The sequence below is a fragment of the Hirundo rustica genome, chromosome 2 (genome assembly GCF_015227805.2).
Source record: "Hirundo rustica isolate bHirRus1 chromosome 2, bHirRus1.pri.v3, whole genome shotgun sequence".
NCBI lineage: Eukaryota > Metazoa > Chordata > Aves > Passeriformes > Hirundinidae > Hirundo > Hirundo rustica.
The window spans coordinates 94,149,712-94,169,186 of NC_053451.1; the positions used below are offsets into that span (position 1 = coordinate 94,149,712).

The 19,475-nt window shown below is 42.8% G+C and overlaps 2 protein-coding genes across 2 annotated transcripts in view; one reads left to right on the forward strand and one right to left on the reverse strand.

Annotated features, from left to right (window-relative positions):
• The window catches only part of RAB20 (RAB20, member RAS oncogene family), a 36,858-nt gene extending 29,451 nt beyond the window's left edge, over positions 1 to 7,407 (forward strand). Inside the window, exons 3-4 of the transcript XR_005704316.2 lie at positions 5,921 to 6,651; positions 6,750 to 7,407. The gene's annotated coding sequence lies outside the window, so the exon portion shown is untranslated. The remainder of the gene's footprint in view (positions 1 to 5,920; positions 6,652 to 6,749) is intronic.
• Positions 4,071 to 19,475, reverse strand: part of COL4A2 (collagen type IV alpha 2 chain) — a 143,543-nt gene continuing 128,138 nt past the window's right edge. Inside the window, exons 35-48 of the mRNA XM_040088976.1 lie at positions 18,749 to 18,812; positions 18,295 to 18,369; positions 17,590 to 17,697; positions 16,601 to 16,708; positions 15,270 to 15,341; positions 14,769 to 14,894; positions 13,325 to 13,441; positions 11,820 to 11,981; positions 11,586 to 11,684; positions 10,693 to 10,839; positions 9,933 to 10,049; positions 8,852 to 9,043; positions 8,291 to 8,577; positions 4,071 to 5,691 (exon numbers count right to left, since the gene is read on the reverse strand). Of these exons, the coding sequence (XP_039944910.1) occupies positions 5,437 to 5,691; positions 8,291 to 8,577; positions 8,852 to 9,043; positions 9,933 to 10,049; positions 10,693 to 10,839; positions 11,586 to 11,684; positions 11,820 to 11,981; positions 13,325 to 13,441; positions 14,769 to 14,894; positions 15,270 to 15,341; positions 16,601 to 16,708; positions 17,590 to 17,697; positions 18,295 to 18,369; positions 18,749 to 18,812 (1,929 nt within the window). The 3' untranslated portion in view covers positions 4,071 to 5,436. The remainder of the gene's footprint in view (positions 5,692 to 8,290; positions 8,578 to 8,851; positions 9,044 to 9,932; positions 10,050 to 10,692; positions 10,840 to 11,585; positions 11,685 to 11,819; positions 11,982 to 13,324; positions 13,442 to 14,768; positions 14,895 to 15,269; positions 15,342 to 16,600; positions 16,709 to 17,589; positions 17,698 to 18,294; positions 18,370 to 18,748; positions 18,813 to 19,475) is intronic.

Below are 19,475 nucleotides of genomic sequence, written 5' to 3' on the forward strand. Positions count from 1 at the left end.
GTCCAGTTGAAACTTGAGCATTTCCAGGGATATACCACCTCTCTGGGCATCCTGTTGCAGTGTTTTACCAGCCTCATTGTCAAGATGTCTTCCTTGTATCTAGTCTGCACCTGCCCTTTCATGGTTTAAAATCATTCCCCCTTTTCCTACGGCTCCAGGCCCTACTAAGGGTTGTAATCTTTTGGGCATGCTAGTGGCTTGCAGACACCTACCAGTGTGTCAGAGACTAAACAGCACCTGAGCTGTGGTATTTTAAAATATGTATAATTAGAAACCTTCTAGCTATTAACAAAATTCCAGGGTCAGAATGTAGTCTTCCTTCAGGACTGGGAAGAGACAAACAGGTTACAGTCTCAGTTTTGTTTGTGACCAAAGGGTTCTGCTGACACATCTGTGAGAGGTCCAGCACTGGCTTTCCTCCGTCTGTTGACAGCTGAAGCTGCAACGCGCGCTGATTGCAAGGTCAGGCATTTTGGGAGATGCTTGGGAGATGTGCATCTAGAAGGTACAGAATAGGAAAAATATTGGTAAATTTAACACCCAACACTTCTTAAGGTATAAATATTTTCAATTCACTTGCACCAGCATTTCATGCATATGAAATCTTAAGTAATTCTTACAGTCTTTCTAAAAGCTCCAACTTGGGCCTTTTCACCAAATGAGATGATACAGGAAGCATTCTTGTGTGCTGCACTTTTGCCCTTAAGGCTACACTTGTCTGGTATGATGTTTATGGCTTTTTAGCGTTGCTAGCTATTGTTCCTTGAGAAATTTCTGGGTTATGATGGGTTGACACCGTACCAGCCTTTGTGAGATCATGGGGTTGCGTGACAAAACTTGGGAAGCTGTGTAATACGTGAGCTGTTGATGAGAGGTCAGTTGTCTGGAGCTGGGCCTGTTGTGGTGAGGCTGCTGAAGCCAAGGGAAATCCTCTCTGCCAGGACTAGTGAAGGTGGGTGACAGCATGGACAAAGGACTCTGCCTGCCCTGCCAGGGGTGGGACTCATTTGACACGCATTTATTCCCCCTGCCCCTCTCCTGTTATGTCTGGATTATGTGATTATATAGTGAAATGAAAGAGGTGCTATTTTTGGCCATGCTGGGTGAATGTGGGCTACAGGCCAGCTGTTGCCTGAAATGATGGCTGAGCCAGGCTGACCCAAGGGGGAGGATCTGTGCCAGAGGGGTTGAGAAGGATCCATCCTGCTTTCTGCCCTTCCCAGGCACTCACGGTGCAAGACGGAGGTTGCCATGGGCCCTTGACAACACCAACAAAGGTTTCAAGTCTTGTGGGGGCCACAAAAGGAGCCAGAACCTCTTCTGTCAGTGCCCACAGGGCAAGCAAAGCTTCCGAGCCTCTTAGATCCTAGGCCACATCCTGGTGGGAAGCACTCCTGCCTGTTTCTGCTACGCTGTTTGTGAGTAGCACGTGGGGTGCAGTGATGCTGGTTCTTTCCCTTGTTAGTAGGGTTTAACTGTGGTGTGCTGAACAACTGCAGGGCCCTGTCCCCAGTCCCCTCAGCGGGTGGCCGTGTCTGGGGGTGCACTGGTCCCCATGCAGTTACAGGGGCAGCTGCTGCCTGCATTTGGGCGCTCTTGGCATATCGACAGTGACCCTCAGCCTCTCCTCTGGCAACAATCTCACACCTCCTGTGCCAAGGCCGTGTTTACTGCCTGCTGTTTGCTGATTGCTATTTCTGGCAGCCGTGGACAAGCACAGTCGTGTAGGGTGTGAACAGACTCTGCTCATTTGGTCAATACACTCTGAGGGAATAATTGGGGTCAACTCCCATCACTGTGTTGACTTTGCTGTATCTGTGTTGATACACTGATGTGCTATTACCTATAGAAGGAGGATATAATCTCATTTGTCTTCTCCAGGCTCAGCAGCATGTTATACTTCAGTATGTTTTCAAACAGGAAAGTGTGGGAAGCATACACCATGCTTTGAAGCAAAAGATTTGGTCAAACCACGGCAAAACATTTGTGACTTTATTACATCCTAGGCTGCAGTGCTCTGCTTCAGTAAAGGGATTATTTTGTTTTGCTGTAGCTGAGCTTTTCCTGTATTTTAGCTTCCTCAAAGTGGGTTCTACAACCATAACTGTGATAGGTTGGGTTGGAAGGGATCTTCAAGAATCATCTAGTTCCAGCCCTCTGGCCTTGGGCAGGGACATCTGCCAGCCACAGGATCAGGTTGCTGAACTGGCCTTGAACACTGTCGGGGATGGGACAGCCACAGCTTCTCTGTGCAACCTGCTCTGGTATCTCACCACCCTCACAGTAAAAAATGTCGTCCTGTCCAATCTAAACCGACCTTCTTTCAGTTTAAAACTGTTGCCCCTTGCCCTGTCACTACAGGTCTTGTTAAGTTTCCTGTAGGTACTATGAGGCTGTTGTAAGATCTCCCCAGAGTCTTCTCTTTTTCAGTTGAACAACTCCAGCCTGTTTTCACAGGAGAGGTAAACTTGCAGCTAAGAGGCAGTTTGACAAGTCAGTCTCCTCCCATGCAGTGCTCTGGATTAGCTCACCAGGTGAAATCCTCCATGCAATCTGCTGTGAGTGTTCCACGTGTTTGTGTGCACGAGCTCCCTGCGCTTCTCAGAGATGCGATTGCGCAGGCTGTGGAGAATACAGCTGTGGGTACCCAGACCCGAAGCACATGACGTACACGAAGTACAGCAGCTTGAGCCTGCTTAGCACCCCATGGGTTTTGTGGTTGGTTTGATTTTTCCCCGCACTACGCTGGTGTGTTCCACTTAATGCTGTGCTGGGACCACTGAACAAACCCGTTAAGATCAGCTTATTGAGTAAGAGAAAATGAAGAGGCAAAGCAGCTGTTGATGGAAGAACTGTGCTAGTTTTATAAGCAGTGAGCTTTGTAGGAAGATTAGGCAATATATTAGTGATGAAAATCCAAATAGTTTGCTGCTGTTGACATAATCAGTTTTTACAGATTTGTTTGACCTTCACTTGAGTTCTCTTAAAACACTGAATGTGCTGCATTGCCAGAGTTGCATGTTGTACAACCCACAAGTGATAGTTGTACAATCATCTCACTAGCACTGCTGACTTGCAATATGTGGAAGAGGCAAGTTGTCTGTTCTTGGGTATTTGTTACTGCCACGTTTAAGAGAACTGGCAAATACGGAATAGATTCAGCTCATGTTGACTGCAATGCTTTCAGTACTAAGAGTTTTATTTAGCTGCAATAAGTAATAGTGTGGTAAGTTTGTTCAAGGGCTGCCTTTCAGAGCTAACACAGGGTCAGAGAGCTCATTTAAAGCTCAGATAATTTCTCTGTTTATGGCTATTTCTAATTGTATGAGCAACTAATCTAGGTGAGACAGTGTGCTAGGTAAGTACCTGAAGGCAGCCTACTAGAAAGATGATGGAGGACCTTTTACAAGAGTAGTGCCAGGGTAAGGGGGAATGGTTTCAGATTGAGAGTAGGTTTAGATTAGATAGTAAAAAAAATCTTTACTGTGAAGGTGGTGATGCACTGGAACAGGTTGCCCAGAGAAGTTGTGGATGCCCCATCCCTGGAAGTGTTTAAGGCCAGGTTGGATGTAACTCTACGCAACTTGCTCTAGTGAAAGGTGTCCCTGCCCATGGCAGGAGGCTTAGAACGAAATTATTTTTAGGGTCCCTTCCAATTCAACCCATTCTGTGATTCTAGACCTTTAACTTAATTCATATATTTTTTTGTGGAGGTAACACGTGTCAAGTCTGGTATATGTTGGTTTCCTGAACATTGCAGAGCATGAAAAATGGTTGTTTTAATCTGCATGCCACAGTTTCTTTGCTTTAATTGTTCTAACAACAGATTAAATAATATTTTACTTGTTCAGCTTAAATAAGTGATTTTAGAGACAGCTTCCCTCTTAGATGGTGTCTTTAAGTGCCATGAAATAAACAAGTGCATTCTGGTTGAAGAGCTTGAGTTTCAGTGGGAGGAGTTTGCTGGGAGTGCTTTTCTAATTCCTTAGTGCAAACAAAGTATTTCAACAGAGTAGTCCATATGCATTGTATGGAAAATCACAGTTGACAAAACAGAAATCACCAACAAATAGAGATGTAGAAAAAAACAGGTTTTATTTATGATACAGTGAGGTTGGAATGTAATAATAGAAGCCAAGAAGCACCTGAAGCAGGAGTGAAGTGAGTTACTGAAAAATCAACTGTCATTAAATGTTAATCAAATCACGTGAACATGAAATTTGTAGCTGATCCTTTTCTCCCTCCTCTCTTGCAGTGCTGACAGACAACTTTGGGCTAAATTGTTTCTTTCTACAGAAGGAAAGAACTAGCCATTCTGGTGATTATCAACCCTTTTCTACAGGAAAAGATGGTGCCAAATAAATGCCTCACTTCCCTCCCCTTTGCTTTTACCAGGATGACTGTGTGCAGGTTGGGATGGTGGCTGTCCCACTGCCACTTGTCCCCAGCTGCCCAGACAGGATGCATTCAGAGAGCCAGCTGGCAGGGCTGCAATTCTGTGTTTGAGGGTCATGTGGCATCGAGCACTCCTGCAGACCCTACTGGGTGCTGCTCCAGCATGATGTGGCTAAAGCCTGTTTGTGATGAGTGGCTTAATTTCAGAGGGGAAAGGTGCAATGCAAAAACCAGTTGCTGCTGCTGTGTGGGTGGTGTGACACAGATGACATGTCCACAGCATGCGAGCAAGGGGTCCTTTGGCTGGGGTGTGTCTAGGAAAAACATCATCAAGCTTATAAAATAAAATGCCAATCTTCATCGTGTAGACTTCTAACCAAATTGAAAGAGTTGCATTTTGTGATTACTGTTTTTGGGAGCCTGTGGGCTTTGTTATTTGGCAGTGGTTAAGTGCTAAAAGCATGGTAAGGCCTGGGGGAAAAAAAAAAAAAGACTCTGTTGGGTGTGTTTGAAATACCCAAGCACAAAATACTAAAATGTGAGTTAGGGTTCAGTGCCAGACATGAACATTTTGAACCACAGTATATTTTCAGTATTTTACAGCAATTTAGGACTTAGATCATCCCGTGTTAATTTATGGAACTGCAGCTGTTAGTGTTTACCGTTGTGACAAATAGAGTAAATAGAAAGATACATATATTCTCTTCAGGTAAATGTGGTGGGTATCTGACCAAGGAAACTTTTTATTACTGAAGTTTTTTTTGGTGTTTCAAAGTTGCGAGTATCTCTATCATTTGGCAAACGATGTAATATTAGACTAGCAAAAAATGTGTATATATACTGCATAGTGGGAGAACACAGCACTAGATCTGTTAGACTTGTGTTATGCTTATCTTGCTTTTACAGACATTTAAAAAATTAATTTCCATTCAGCTTTTGAGGTAATAAGTTAAAAAAAGCACCAACGTGATTTATTCAATTGTAGAAGGCTCCTCTGTATAAGAACTACATGATAAGGCCGTTCCTTATACTGTGAGACTTCTATAGGTTTTTCATACAGACTTGACATCTGCTGATATGGCTTCGGATGAGTCCTGCCTTGAGGGTGTCTCCCGAGGGCTTGCTTTGGAAGGGTTGGTCAATCGTGGTGAGCCAGAAGCTGTATTTGTTTGCAAAGTAGTGACAGGTTCCGCGTGCGCCATTGCATTCGATGAAAGGAGTCGCCCTGAAATCCTCCAGGCAGCTCCCAGGAGAAACCAGCGACTGTCCTCCACCTTCATCACCAGCAGCAGTGTGCTAAGGGAGACAAGGAGGGCAGTGTTCAGAGTGCAGCCTCAGGCAATGCTGTCATAAACTTATATGTGTGAAAAGAGAAAAACCACTCGAACTGCTCCTAATTCTTATCTCCAGAGCAGAAATTTAGCCAGTCCTGCAATTGTGTAAGGGTTTGGCTATAACTATATAAAGCAGCTAGCCCATATGCTGATGCCTCTTTGAAGTCTTCTAACAAGCATCTTTTCTATAGTTAAGGTTTTCACAGTTGGAAGTCTCGGAATTGGAGAATAATCCAGGCGGAAAGGCGGCCACTTCCCCCAGCTCCCTGCTCAAAGCAGGGCCTACACCAAAGTTGCCCTCAGTTGCTCCAAGGCACTGTTGAGTTGTTAATACCTCCAAGGATGGACCTCCCACAAGCTGTCTGGGCATCTTACTCCTCTGTTTTATTACCCTCACTAAGAACAATTTTCCACCATATATTTAATTTGAATTTCCCAAATTATAAAGTCTGTCTTACTCTGCATTGCATGTGAGGAGCACCGCAGAAACAGAATTAGCTTCTATACAATAACTAGCTCCCTGTATAACGTATTTTTTTGACAGCAAATTATACCAGAGTCATGCACGGAACTGTTATCTTTAACAGGTTCTGTGATAACGAACTGAATGTTACTTTTCTTCTGTCAAAGACATTATAAACAAAATTAGCATTTTTTCTGTCCCTTTAAGAGCTGTACAACTGTATTTTTTTATACTGTAGAATTTTTGTTAGGAACTGAAAGAATCTGCAATATAAAAGAAAGCAGCTGGAAAATAAAGTTCTGAAACAGTTTTGTAAATGTAGGGGGTGCAAGAGGCAGCATTATTACAACTTTGAGGTCTCTGCAGGTTGGAGCTGGAAAGCAGATAGTAAAAGCTGCTGATGCTGTTTGAGCCCTGGTGTGGGAGCAGCCCTGCTTGGCAACCTCGGGATAAGCACCGGTATTCCATGCTTGGTCTGTAAGCTCCAACTCTATGCCTATAACATCTCTTCTGGTATTGACTGGCTTTTTATCCTCCTGTGATGCTTACTCCTATAGGATGAATGATAGCAGAGTGCCCTCGCTACACCAAGTCTTGCTGACTTCTCCTGCTGTTTGGGCAGCGTCTGCGCTGACCGAGGATTGTACCTTACTCAGGGGAAGGAGGTAACGAATTGAAGCCAAGGAATTCAAACAGCATGTACCCTGAGAAAACCGCAAGTGTGCTCTACTTCTTCCACAGTTGCTTGAGAAGCAAAAATGCGTAGACCAAACACTTCATTTGCTCCACAAGCTAGCTGGAAAATGGGAATTCTTCTCACAGTGTGTACCACAGCGCTGACAGACTTTGTCCTGGCAAAAAGTTCTTGCTAAGGTGACAACTTTGCTCTTAACAATGCTCAGTGTTTACACGGGGCTTTGCAAATATTTAATTAATTCTTGGCATTCTTGTGAAGTAACTATGAGATTGGTATCAGGGCTTTTTATAGAAGCAAAAGAAATGTCAAACACGGGGATGGTAAAAAATATGACCTACTCTTTCAAAATGTGGGGATTTTTTTCTGTACCTAATTTTGGATTTGCCTGTATCTTATTTTCTGAAAAAATTAAGTTTTTGGCATTTGGCATACAAATAGTTCGTGGATTAAGATTGACTATTGTTCTTTTATGATGTCTTCTGCTACAGAAATCTTGTTTCTTTTCCAACACTCTTTCCAACTTTTCCAGCACTTCAGGATTCAGCCCAGCCTTCAATAAACTAACAACATGGGCATGCTCCTGCAGGTTTTTGACTCTTGTGTTCATCAAGCAAGTCAGAAATGAGCACCTGTCACGCCATTCACTGACATTTTAGCTCCTCCTCACCATGTTAAGCCCTCTGGTGCTCATAAGATCCCTATGTACAGTCTTGCAAAAAAAGGTCAGGCCCTTCAGCAGGTCTTCTGCTGCACATCCAGCACTAAGTTTTTCTGTAACATCCCATTTCCTAATTACAAGATCACAAGATTGAAGGGCTCCTCTAAACCATGGGATGTATAGCTCAGCATTTATTGCAATCAGAGATACAACACTGAAACTTAATTTTTAAAACAACCAGAGGCTGTCTCTCTTTCCAGAGTAAAGAAAGATTTCCTCTTTCAAAATCTTTGACCAAAACACCAATGATTTTTAAATTTCGAAAAGGGGAAAAGATGGTTGTTGCTTTTCCTCTTTTTTCCCCCTAGATCAGCTTCTTAGTAAGTGATGTATGTAAATAACTCCAAATCTTTAGCTGTGAAAATGCTTTATATGCTCCTGTTGCACCTCAGTGTAATTTTATTTGTTAAGTCACAGCTGCCCTTCTGTTCTGAAGTGCTATTTTGTACATGAAGTTAAGGTCTCCAGATGCTACTCTGACAAGAGACAATTTTCTCTGACATTTACAGAAATTTTCATCTTCCTCTTCTGCTTCCAAAGAATTACTTTTGTAGTTCCCTGGTTCCCCAGTATGATGCATGGTTTTGGTCTTGCTGGCTCTGAAGCGGAGCAGCCTTACTAGTACCAAACCATCAAGTATCAAACCCATTGCTGCACAAAATGTGACACTGGAGAGCAAATACCATAAGGAAGGAATATCCGATCCACAAACTGCGCCAGCCTTCAGGGCAGTGAGGAATAGAAGCTTCTTGGCTGTGGACAGCAATTGCCACGGCTGGGGCCTCACAAACCGAGCAGCGACTGATATATGGCTTAATGTCTTCTTCTGCCACAGGCATCATTGGAAGAGGTGCTGTAGTTGAGAGCCAGTAGGATTTATCGTTTCGACTTGCATAGTAACAAATATCCCCAGGGTTACAGTAGAGGAATGGCATGGTGCTAAAACGAGACAAACATGAGCCAGCCAGCCCTGTTAAAAAAGAAGAAGAAAAAAGCAATCATTCTCACAGAAGACAATGCACACTCAGTTTCCTGTTCTTTCCCAAGTACCTGTCAGGAAAGCCCTGTGCCAGAATGCTTTGCTGGCTTTACAGGTTCCCTCAAACAACACTAATGACTTGCAGAAGCTCTCTCAGGGGCACTCCTTGAAGACACGTAGTTTTTACATTCTCGTTTTGGTGCTTCCTAAGTCTGTTTTCTGTAGCCCCAGCTTTTGGAATCGAGGCAGCAATATTTGTACATACCTAGATCCTGGTTGTGTGCTTTCTCTTGTCCTTCAAAATACAGCAGGCTGTATCCACTCCAGAGTTTGTTCATGCCCACCGGGCACATTGGCTCTTGCTCGGACTGGCTGTGCTTCACCAGCAGGTAGCCCATGCTGACGCTGCGCCCCGGCATGCCCGGCGGCCCAGGGCTACCGGGGCGGCCCGGCTGACCTGAGGGGAGGGCAGAGAGGAAGGAACCCAACTGAGTTTGTGCTCCCACAAATGCCTGGAGCTAGCTGATATTCCAGCTAAGCTGCTGATGAACAGCTTAATGGCATGATGCCTTTTCGTTATGGTAAGTTAATGTTAGAAGAGCTGCGGTTTTCTAGGATTGTAACAGTTGCTTTTGAAGTAGATTGGTGCTGGATCAGGCTCCCTGGTATCTAAGATGAAGTATTTCACACCAGAACCAGGGAGAGTCACAAATAAAGTTCTGATGAAATTGAGCATACTTTGTACAACACAGATGAGCAGATTTTTCCTTTAAAATATTTTCTCAGTCCAGGATTAACCAATGGTTCTTGGACTTCTTGCATTTGATTCATTCACTTGAAACTATGCTCTGCAAATATCTTTTTCTCTGTGTGCTTAGCTAACTAAGATAGTAATAGTTCTGCTCTTTGATTTGATAAGGACAAATACATTCTTTTACAAATACATTCCCTTAAACTTCATCTATCCAAGTATCACCTACCCAGCCACTCACCTCCATGAATGTAACTGTTAGTTAAACACGAGGCTGAAAATACTTGAAGGGAATAAATACACTCAGAGCAAAACAAACTCATGAGTGGACTGACATCTACAGCTATCAAAATTTATTCTGAAAATATTGCTTTAAGGTAGCTGTTAACAGTTGTCTGTTATGAAGTATCTATGAAGACAGAAACTCTCCTCCCTCCCTTTCCCTCCCCGTCTCCATCCTCCTCTTGCTCCCCACCCCCTCCTCTCACCCCCTCCTCTCTCTCCTCTCATTTTCTTCCAGTGAAGTAGTAACTACAGAGTGATTAAGTGCAGAGAAATGGGAAAGAGGAAAAAAGTGCTGTGTGATATCTCTTACCTTCAAATCCCACTGGACCCTGAAATCCCATTCCACCTTGTTCCCCTCTGGAGCCAGGAGGAGCTGGAATGCCACCCCTGCCCTGGAGTCCTGGCTCTCCAGGTGAGCCTCTGAAACCTTATACAACAATGGTTGTAAGCACAGTGACTGCAGACATATCATCATGCCCATCCCACTTTGTTAACACGTGCTCTACTTGTGTACGTTTGGTCCTGTTGGCTGGGTTTACTAATTTGCACTGAAGGCAAGATCCTATGGTACTTAGGCAAAAAGCACCAAGTTCATTGGAAAAGGTTGCTGGGATCAAGACTACATGAGTCCCACAACCCTAATCTCTTGGCACCACTTATCTCTGATGAGGTTCACGGCAAAAGGTGCAGTGCATCAGCTCTACATGTCACTAATCCTTTGTTATTCCCTGAGCTGACAGCATTCCCACAAGGATGTGCACTTTTCCACCAAAGATGTTCAGCCTTGATTTGCGTGAGATCCACACCTGATGTTGCTTTGGCTATTTCAGTGATACCATGTAGATATGGCTATGTGTAGATATAGCTATATATGCCAAAATTATTTTGTGGTTTGCTTATGCTCTGAATGGTGGGAGGAGGAAGAAAGCTGAAGCCTCAGCTTTGGAAGACTAAAAGTTGAGTCTCTCTTCTGAATTAGAGACTTTTAAGTAGAAGAGCATCAAATCAGTGCCCTGGTGGCCTCACTCTGCTAAGGGGAACAGCTATCAGTCTGAATGTGTGATTCTTACCTGGATCTCCTGGTGGCCCCTGAGGTCCCATGTCTCCTGGGCTTCCCTGAGGTCCTATATTTCCACGGGGACCAGGTGAACCTTGCTCAGCAACCAGCCTTGGAGGAAGAGGGGGCAGCCCAGGAGAGCCTGGAGGTCCCTGGAAGCCTGTCATTAGAAGCAAGATGAGATTGATTAAAAAAACCCCAACCACCCTATATTTTTCCTTATTGTGCTTTCATCCAGAGACATGTTGCTTTTACTTGGCTGCATGAGAGGTCTATGGTCTGCAACTCACCAGCTTGGGTATAGCAGCTATTTTATATTGGGGAAATACGTGTGGGTATGGGATGCCCAAGATGAGACCATCTCCAAGTATGGGATCATCTCCAAGAGATTGTCTTCACTTGGACTGTACATAGATAAGCAGAAGGAAATTAATAATGCTACTGCTCCCTCATTTATGACACAGGAAGCTGGGAAGTTCCCCCTAGACAGCTGCAGCTCTCTGAGGTGCAGCACCATCTTTTGGTGGGCTTTGAGAGACACAAATACATGATGGTATAGATGGAGCGATGGATTTTAAAGCTCTCTTTAAATATTCAATATGTCGTCTCTGGAGGATTAATTTAGACACGAAATCCTTCTTTTTTTTTAACCCAAAAGTGATTCTGATTTTGGAGCTGGCACCTCATGCAAGTCAAATTCATAAAGGCAAAAATTGACTATTCGTGCTAAATCCAGGCATCTTCCCTCTGGAATTTCCCAGGATTCACAGAGTCACACAGGATGGAGGACTCTGGAGGTCACCAAGCCCAACCTCCTGCTCAAAGCAGGGCCAGTTAGATCAGCTGTGTGGAGCTGCAGAATGAGTGGTTTCAAAAGGAGTCACACATCTGAGTGCACACACTTACCAGTTACTCCTCTGTCTCCCTTGGGTCCAATAGGTCCCAGATCACCTGGAAATCCTACTGTGCCCATAAAGCCGATGACACCTTGTTCACCCTTACGACCTTTAATGCAAAGTGACAAGTGGCATTATTGCATTTCAGTACAAATCAAGTGAGTGCAAAAGTAATGGTGTTAAAGCTGCTGTGGCATAAAAGGTTCCCCTGCTTCCTGCCAAGATCAGCAATTCCCATTCTCACCTTTTGGTCCAGGGAATCCAGGCATGCCAGGTCCTCCTACTGATCCAGGGTCACCTCTACTTCCTTTTGGGCCAATTTCTCCAGTCCTACCTACTTGTCCACTTTCTCCTTTGCTCCCTGGTGGAGCAGGTATTCCAGGCTGGCCCTGTGGTCCTGGATAGCCTGTTTAGAGGACATATAGATGGTAGTCTGTTTATACTTAACACCTGGGCACAGAGGAATGTAACAGAACTATTTAACTCTATCCTATCAGGCTCTATTTCCTTAATTTAAGCAGGGGACAGACTTATTCAGTACTCCTGCTCCCGCTCTCAGGCTGGCATTGCCTTCTGCAGCAGTGGCAGAGGAATTTGAGCACAAAGCTCCCACAAAACAGTGTTATCTCAAGCAAGATTTCAGCAGAAATAGGGTGCCTGCTGAGATACAGCCTTCAATGAACTAATCCTTCACCAGCAAATGCCCCACTTCAAGAGGTGCCTCCTTGCTTCATCCTAAATTATCCAAGTAGCTAGAGAGAAATCAGAGAGCAGCAAGTATCTGATGCAGAGCCAAGGACTTACTGCTCTGTGTATCTTAGTGTTTCAGCTGAACATCTGGAACCAAATTAGTACTTCATGCTGTCTTGGGAATTATGGGAACAGCTTCTTTTTCTAAAATGGCATATTGCCTGAAGCTAAACCTGAGAGTTACCTCTGCTGCTTACAAGACATTTGGACCTTTTTCTCTGAAGAGAGAGTGACTTACTAAGTAGGGTTTTGAGCGGGGCATCTCTTGTGCTGACTTCTGAATCTGGATCACATGAGGATTCTAGTGCAAGATGTATGTGGCAAAGTAAGAGTGAGCTAAACTTGTCTCACCATTTTGGCTGGGATATGGTGTTCCTGTTTCCACTCTCCTGACTGCTTGGAGAGTTGGAATCAGTATGCAGAGTCAGACCAACTAACACTCTCTTTCAACTTGGAAGCTTAGGTATTTTGTTGGTTTTCAGCTGGTTTGTCTGTTCTAAGATTTTGCTGAGTTTACATAAAAAATTCCATCCATCATATAAAGATGTTAGTGGAACAACTTCTGCTACAAGCTCTTCACAGTGGCACCACAGTTTGAAATGATTGTGCAGTCCAATAAGCAACAGGAGTTTTTAAAAAGGAAGAGCTAATACTTTCCAGTGTAATGTGGCTTGCGTGGTTATTTCACATAGGAGAATTTTGTAAATGATTAAGACAGTATTTAAGAGACTTGCAAGTCTGCCACAAACCTCTGATTTTAGAGTAGCATAATGCTTCTGAAAGTTGTCGAGAGAATTCTGGATTATTTAATCTGTTATTTGCATGAAGATCAAACCCTTCCATCAGGACTACCTGGAGAAACTGCCTTTTGCTTTCAAGAGGTCTGTCTCTGTTACCTGATGTACCATGAGTTCTGTCCAACAATTTTAGAGTTGTGTTTAATAGGGCTACTTTACTGAATCAAGACAGAAATAACAGTAATGCTGTTGCATTAATCACCTGGAACTCCATCTAGACCTGGGGAGCCTTTATCACCAGGATATCCTGATATGTTTGAAATCCCAGGAGGCCCTGGAAAACCCTCCTGCCCAGGGATACCAAAGGGTCCTGGGACTCCTGAAAGGAAGAGAAGAAATAATTAATACTGCAAGGAAAATGCAAAATTGCAATTAAAAGGCCTCAGAATAAGGAGTGGGATTTTCAAAATAGAAAACACCTGCAGTTCCAACTGGTTTTTGTTTCATTTTTTCAGATTATACTGTAGAAGGTTTTATGTATTTTTTTTTTTAACCAAATACTAGTTCTCTGCCAAATCTCTCTGGGTAGCTAATTATGTCTCACTGTGTAGAATACTAATAATCTTGTGTTTGCCAGGTAAAATATTATTTCAAGATAGGAAGTACTCAAAATATCCTAGATATACTGAAGCAGGAAGGGAAGCAGCTTTGTTCTTCTGTGCCTGCAGGGTCAGGGCTTAGCATTATTTGGGGTCAGTTAAAACCAAAAATTCAAATCCAAGAAGTTCTCTAGAGATGAAAAATTGTTAAATGGTCAAAAATCTGCCCTACCAATAACAGATTATTCTTTTAAGTATACTGAAGTTGTTAGGAAGTTGACCTTCTGTTTATAATTGTGACAAATAAACATGAATGAGGTAATGTTTCCTTGAATGCTTGATAATAAATCTCAGAATGGTGTTTGAGATAGCACAGCATGTTAGTAACAATAACGTGAAACACAAAAGAATATGAATGAGCCATTGAACCAAGCAGGCAAAGGCAGTAAGGTTTTATATCTTTGTCAGCCCTTAATCCTTTCAGAGCCAAAATGTTGGAAAAATTTAAAAAACAAACCCACAAAAAACTTCTGTAATTAGTTTATTTGTTCATAACATCAGTCTGGTGGCTTCTCAATGGATGAAAACCAGGTGGTGACCCTTCCTGAGAAGAGCACAGCCTGTTACAGCACAGAGGGTTGGAACTTACTCTGCACAAGGGATAGATGGCACCAGCAAAGCACTATGTATGGGAACAGAGCCCCTGAGGTGCCAGCAGGACCATCACACATTGAGAGACAGTGAGGCTTTCAGGAGAAAAGCAAATATGGCCAGGTTTGCAACAAAAAGAGGGAGGGGTCATGCATTTGCGTAACCGGAGCTTCATTAAAAATATTTGGGGAGCTGATGGCTGAGAGTAGCCTCTGGCATTTGCAGCTTGCTGAGCCCAGTGGGTGCTACAAGATGGGGAAGGACCCAGGCTGCCCAGCACTGCTGTTTCCGAGCAAGGGCTGGCTGAGCTGCAGCACTAACTCCAAACAGCGACCTTCCCAACTTCGGGAGTTCATCTCTTCCACTGTCTACACCACAGTGTGTTCTGTCACATCTCTAACACCCACAGATGAAACAAATACCAGGTGGATCCCTGGAATTCTCTGGAATACAGACCTGGAACACCTCTGTCTCCCTTCTGGCCCGGAGGTCCTCGGCTGCCTTCTACTCGGCTTGGCTCTCCTGCTTCTCCTTTGTCACCCACTGCCCCTGGGAAACCTGCAGAGCCGTACCCATCTGGACCTGTTGAGTTGTTCAGAATAAAGGGGAAAGCTGAAGTGTTTCTGCATGTAACAATGCGTGCTAAAGCACACGTACAGGGCATGCAGATTTACAAATACATCAGTCTGTAGTGGCTCATTGAAAAAAAGGCTCATGATGAGAAAAAAGGCCTTGAGGTTTTAACTTTATCAGAGGAAAGAAGTTGTGATTTGAAGTTGTGCTCTAATCCACCTGCGGGGTAGCACATAGTGTATGAAGTCGTTTGCCAGAGCCCACAGTAATGAAGCACATTCTGAAGCTTTGGAGGACACAGTTAGGAAAGCTGCATTACAAAGATTCACTGACCAAACTTGAAGCCAACACAGTGTGAACAGGCAGGGTAACAGCCTCACTTACCTGGTGATCCTGGTAAACCCTTAGTGCCTGGTAAGCCATGCAGTCCACTGATTCCTCTCAAGCCAGGCTGGCCTGTTTCAAAATGACATTCATGATTATCATAATACTTTCTATTAGTCTAGACATTCCTGGGCAAAAAAAAAAAAATAAATTCAAATGCTTAAATAAATGCTATTCTGTGTTAAAATACGGTGTATTATATACAAATGAATTAGTTACCATAAATTTATTATGAAATATACCACTCTTGGTTTTGTGATTGGCAAATTTTGTTATTATCTGATAAACTCATTACTTCAGAGATATTTTTTAAAAATATCTCTGATCCATCTGGTAGCATGCCATTAGTTCCAGTCTTGCTGCCATAGTTTTTTTAATACACATTTGGTTTTCCAAATTCCTCAAGCCAAGACAATTATGACAATTGTAGAGTCTAAATGTGGTTATAATAAGGCTGTCTTCAGGAGCACTTCACTCTGTGTCATTTAAAAAACGCCAACAAAACCCTAAAAAAACGTCTAATAGCTACTTTTACTGTTACTACTGTTGCAGGTAGAAGTTATTCCATCTATTTGTACCTGTCAAAGTGGTAAGTATGATGTTAAAGCTAGACAATGGCCAGAGCTCTGGAGGACTATTCAATCTCAGAAAAATAAGTGTCTGTCTCTCTTCACTGTCTAAAAAGGCAGTCTTCGTAATTGTATTAGCTTAGCTTTGATGCAGATTCAGATAGAAGAATCTTACTAAAAGCAGGGTGATTTCTGGCTGTTAAGTAGAAAAGAATCTGTTAACTTAATATATTAAGGAATTAAGTGGCAACGATTGAGATTCTGTATCCTGTACAAACAGCTTCATTTTAAGCGATCACCTGCATTTTGATATCACAACTCTAAGCCATAAGTGATTTATTCTTGAAATCAGATATTGAATCAGTTAACAGTTTTGGTGATGATGCAGGACAAATATGGTGCTTGCTATCTAATGCCACATTACAATATTCTCATATTGTTTATTACTACTCTTGCTGCATGTTTAATTATTTTTTTTATTGTTTTTCTTCCTAGCTGTAATGAAAAATGAAAATGTTTCCTGAAAACTGATTTCCTAGTTGAAGAGGTCATCAACAGTTAAAATGAGCTGAGAAGACACCAGAAGCCATGAATCGGAAATGTCTGTCTTTGTTACTGGACCTGGACTTTGTGAGGAATAAATGTTTTAGTAGAGAAAACCCTGCCACTTTGAACTGCAAAAACCTCCTTTCTTCTTCTTCTTCACACCAAAGGAACATTTGCAACACAGAAGTGATTGAATAGCTGAAGCTGCACGAATACCTGCTTGTCCAGGTAAGCCAGGCCAGCCGGGAGTTCCCTTTTCGCCTGTGAATCCAGGAGTCCCAGGGCTTCCTTGCTGCCCTGGGGGGCCAACCAGTCCTGGCAAACCTGTATGACAACAATGAATCATTGCTCATGAGCATCCTTAAAACCAATAGTCCAAACACAGACTTGTGCTACTTTCATTCTCCCAGGCAGCAAAATGAAGACTTTCCCTTCCTAATGTCATTGTATGACTGCTCATCCAAGTGGAAGAAAACTAAAGAGAGCACAGGTAGGAGAGACAAAGTATAAAAGAACATGTTACAAACTTCAGGTTTGTGACAGCCTCAGTGGGCTCCTCCTATTAAAATGATAACCTGACTTCTCTTGCCAGTTACAATAAGTGATTTCATTGCTGTGCATATCACTTTCCCTTTCTGCTGCACCTGTTTTGCCTTTCCCACTGAGAAGCTGATCAGAGAAGAACTGTTTCCCAGTGAGGCACCTATTGAAACTCTTCCAGTCTTGGTTGGAGTATCTAAGCCTTCTAATGAGAAGCAGTGTGGAGCAACTGTTCTGAAAGAGCATTTCCATGATCCTCCTTAAATAAGACTTGCTCTTAAGCCCTGAGTGTTTGATCCAGCCACAGCCTGACTCAAAGGCTCTGTAACTGTGTCCTGGGGGTCATTTATGGCAGAAAAGGTGATTGAAAAGCCCACTCCTTATAGTATTGAGACATTAGAATACCTGAGTATGCCAGCAATACAACACTTTGACTGGACACATGGTTGCTATAGAAAAGGAAAAACTGGCATGAAGTAGAGTTAGGTTTTTGCAATTTCCTCCTAACTTCTGCTGTGAGTTCCACATCCTTGTCACTGCTCCTCACCAATTTACAGAATGATAATATATTAAAAAACTCAACTACTTTCTTTTGATGGAAAGGGTATTTTTCTTTTTCCTCTTAAACAATGTTATTCTTTGTAGTGTTAAAAAGAATATTTTACCTTCCTGTCCCACAGAGCCAGGGACACCCTGTGTGCCCTTGAGGCCTTCAATACCAGGGAAACCAGGATCACCACCTTCTCCTTTTGGTCCCACACCTCCTCTTATGCCTGGAAAACCACAAAACCAGTATAATCTTTTAATAATATCTATACAACCCTAAGCAAACAAGCATAACATGATCTTGACTACTGAATGGATCCTGGTCTTGCCACATAAAGACATTCTTCTAGTCAGGGTGCTTATATAATCTGGGCGCATGAACAGTCCTCTGGCCAAATGATCATTAAACTTGTTTTTAAAAGTACTCCCCAAATTATGTGGAATATGACACTGATGTTCAAGTGTGTTGCATGCACAGGGAAATTTAATACATTACCTAACAACTCAATCCAAAACCTACAAGATTTTGCTATCCCACCTTCTATAATCATGGCCTGATAATGCTCCTTTCGTCATCAACAGCAAAACAAATTATATAGAAATGGAGTTGCCTGTGATGATGTTTATTGCTATAATGGTACTTTCAGTTGAAGAGGTAAATGTAGCACATGTTAATTTCAATAAAGATGAACATCTCCAGGAACTGTCATGTGAGCACAGGTTCAAGAGCCATCAAAATCTCATAGAAAGCTCCCCCTCCCTTCCTCTGGGAACTTTAGTATGTGAAAAGAAATACATTCAGACAGCGACTGTGAAATTAATACCTGTTAAACCTGGCACACCAACTTCCCCTTTAAGGCCTGGCATTCCTGGTAAGTTTATAGTATCTCCCCGATCACCTATTTCAAACAAAAATGAACATGTGAGTGGTAAGGCTTTAATTTAAACAGTACTGCCTGTTGTTTCGAAGGAATTGCAACTTCAAAGGCAAAATCTGGCAATTGTTATCTTTGTAGAATAAACAAGAAATAAATTAAAGACAGCAAAAAAAGTGTCTAGAACAGCCTCCCTCCTTGCCACAGATGGATTTATCCATGAACAACACATGTTGCATGAAATTAACAGTTAACCATTTTACAGTCTTCCACATCTACAGTATCATTTCGTAAGACTGTAGAAAGACTGAGACTGAAGACACACTGAGACCCCTCAGATCTTAATGTCAAGTATTTGATGGGTGTTAATACAGAGAGTGCTCAGATAAGAGAACAAACTCACCTATTTCTCCATGTGAGCCAGGAGTACCAAAATGGCCTGAAATTCCTGGAATGCCCTTTTCTCCCTATCATATGATTGAAAACAGGCATCAGTTAGTGAAGATGAGGATTTATTCAACCTTCCAAGCGGCTGACTTTGGAAATACTTAAAAAAGGCTATTAAATGTACCGTTTTTGAGTTTCTGTACTAGTTTATAGAGTAACTTATCAGCAGTCAATTAATCTCAACCAGTACCAACCGAGGGACAAGTTATGTTTGCAAAGGTTTAAGTTCAAAATTGAGGACATCCCATTATGCATATATAGCAGTAAGTCCTTGTGCTGGCTTTGGCTGGGGTAGGGCTATTTTTTTTTTTTTTTTTTTCACAGTAGCCAGTACAGGATTGTGTTTTGGATTTGTGCTGGAAAACACTGTTCATAGCACTGGGATATTTTCATTCCCACTGAACTGTGCTTACACAGTGTCAGGACATTCTTGCTTGTCATGCCACCCTGCCAGTGAGCAGGCTGAGGGTGAGCAAGGATTTGGAGGGGACACAGCTGGGACAGCTGTGATCCCAACTGACCCAATGGATATCCCACACTCTCTGGTCTCATGCTCAGCATATAAGGCAGGAAGGACGATGGACTGGGAGGTAACAGTGCTTGGGAACTGGCTGGACATTAGCCACTTGGTGGTGGGCAATTGTTTTCATTTGTATCACTTGTCTTTCTTGGGTTTTATTTAT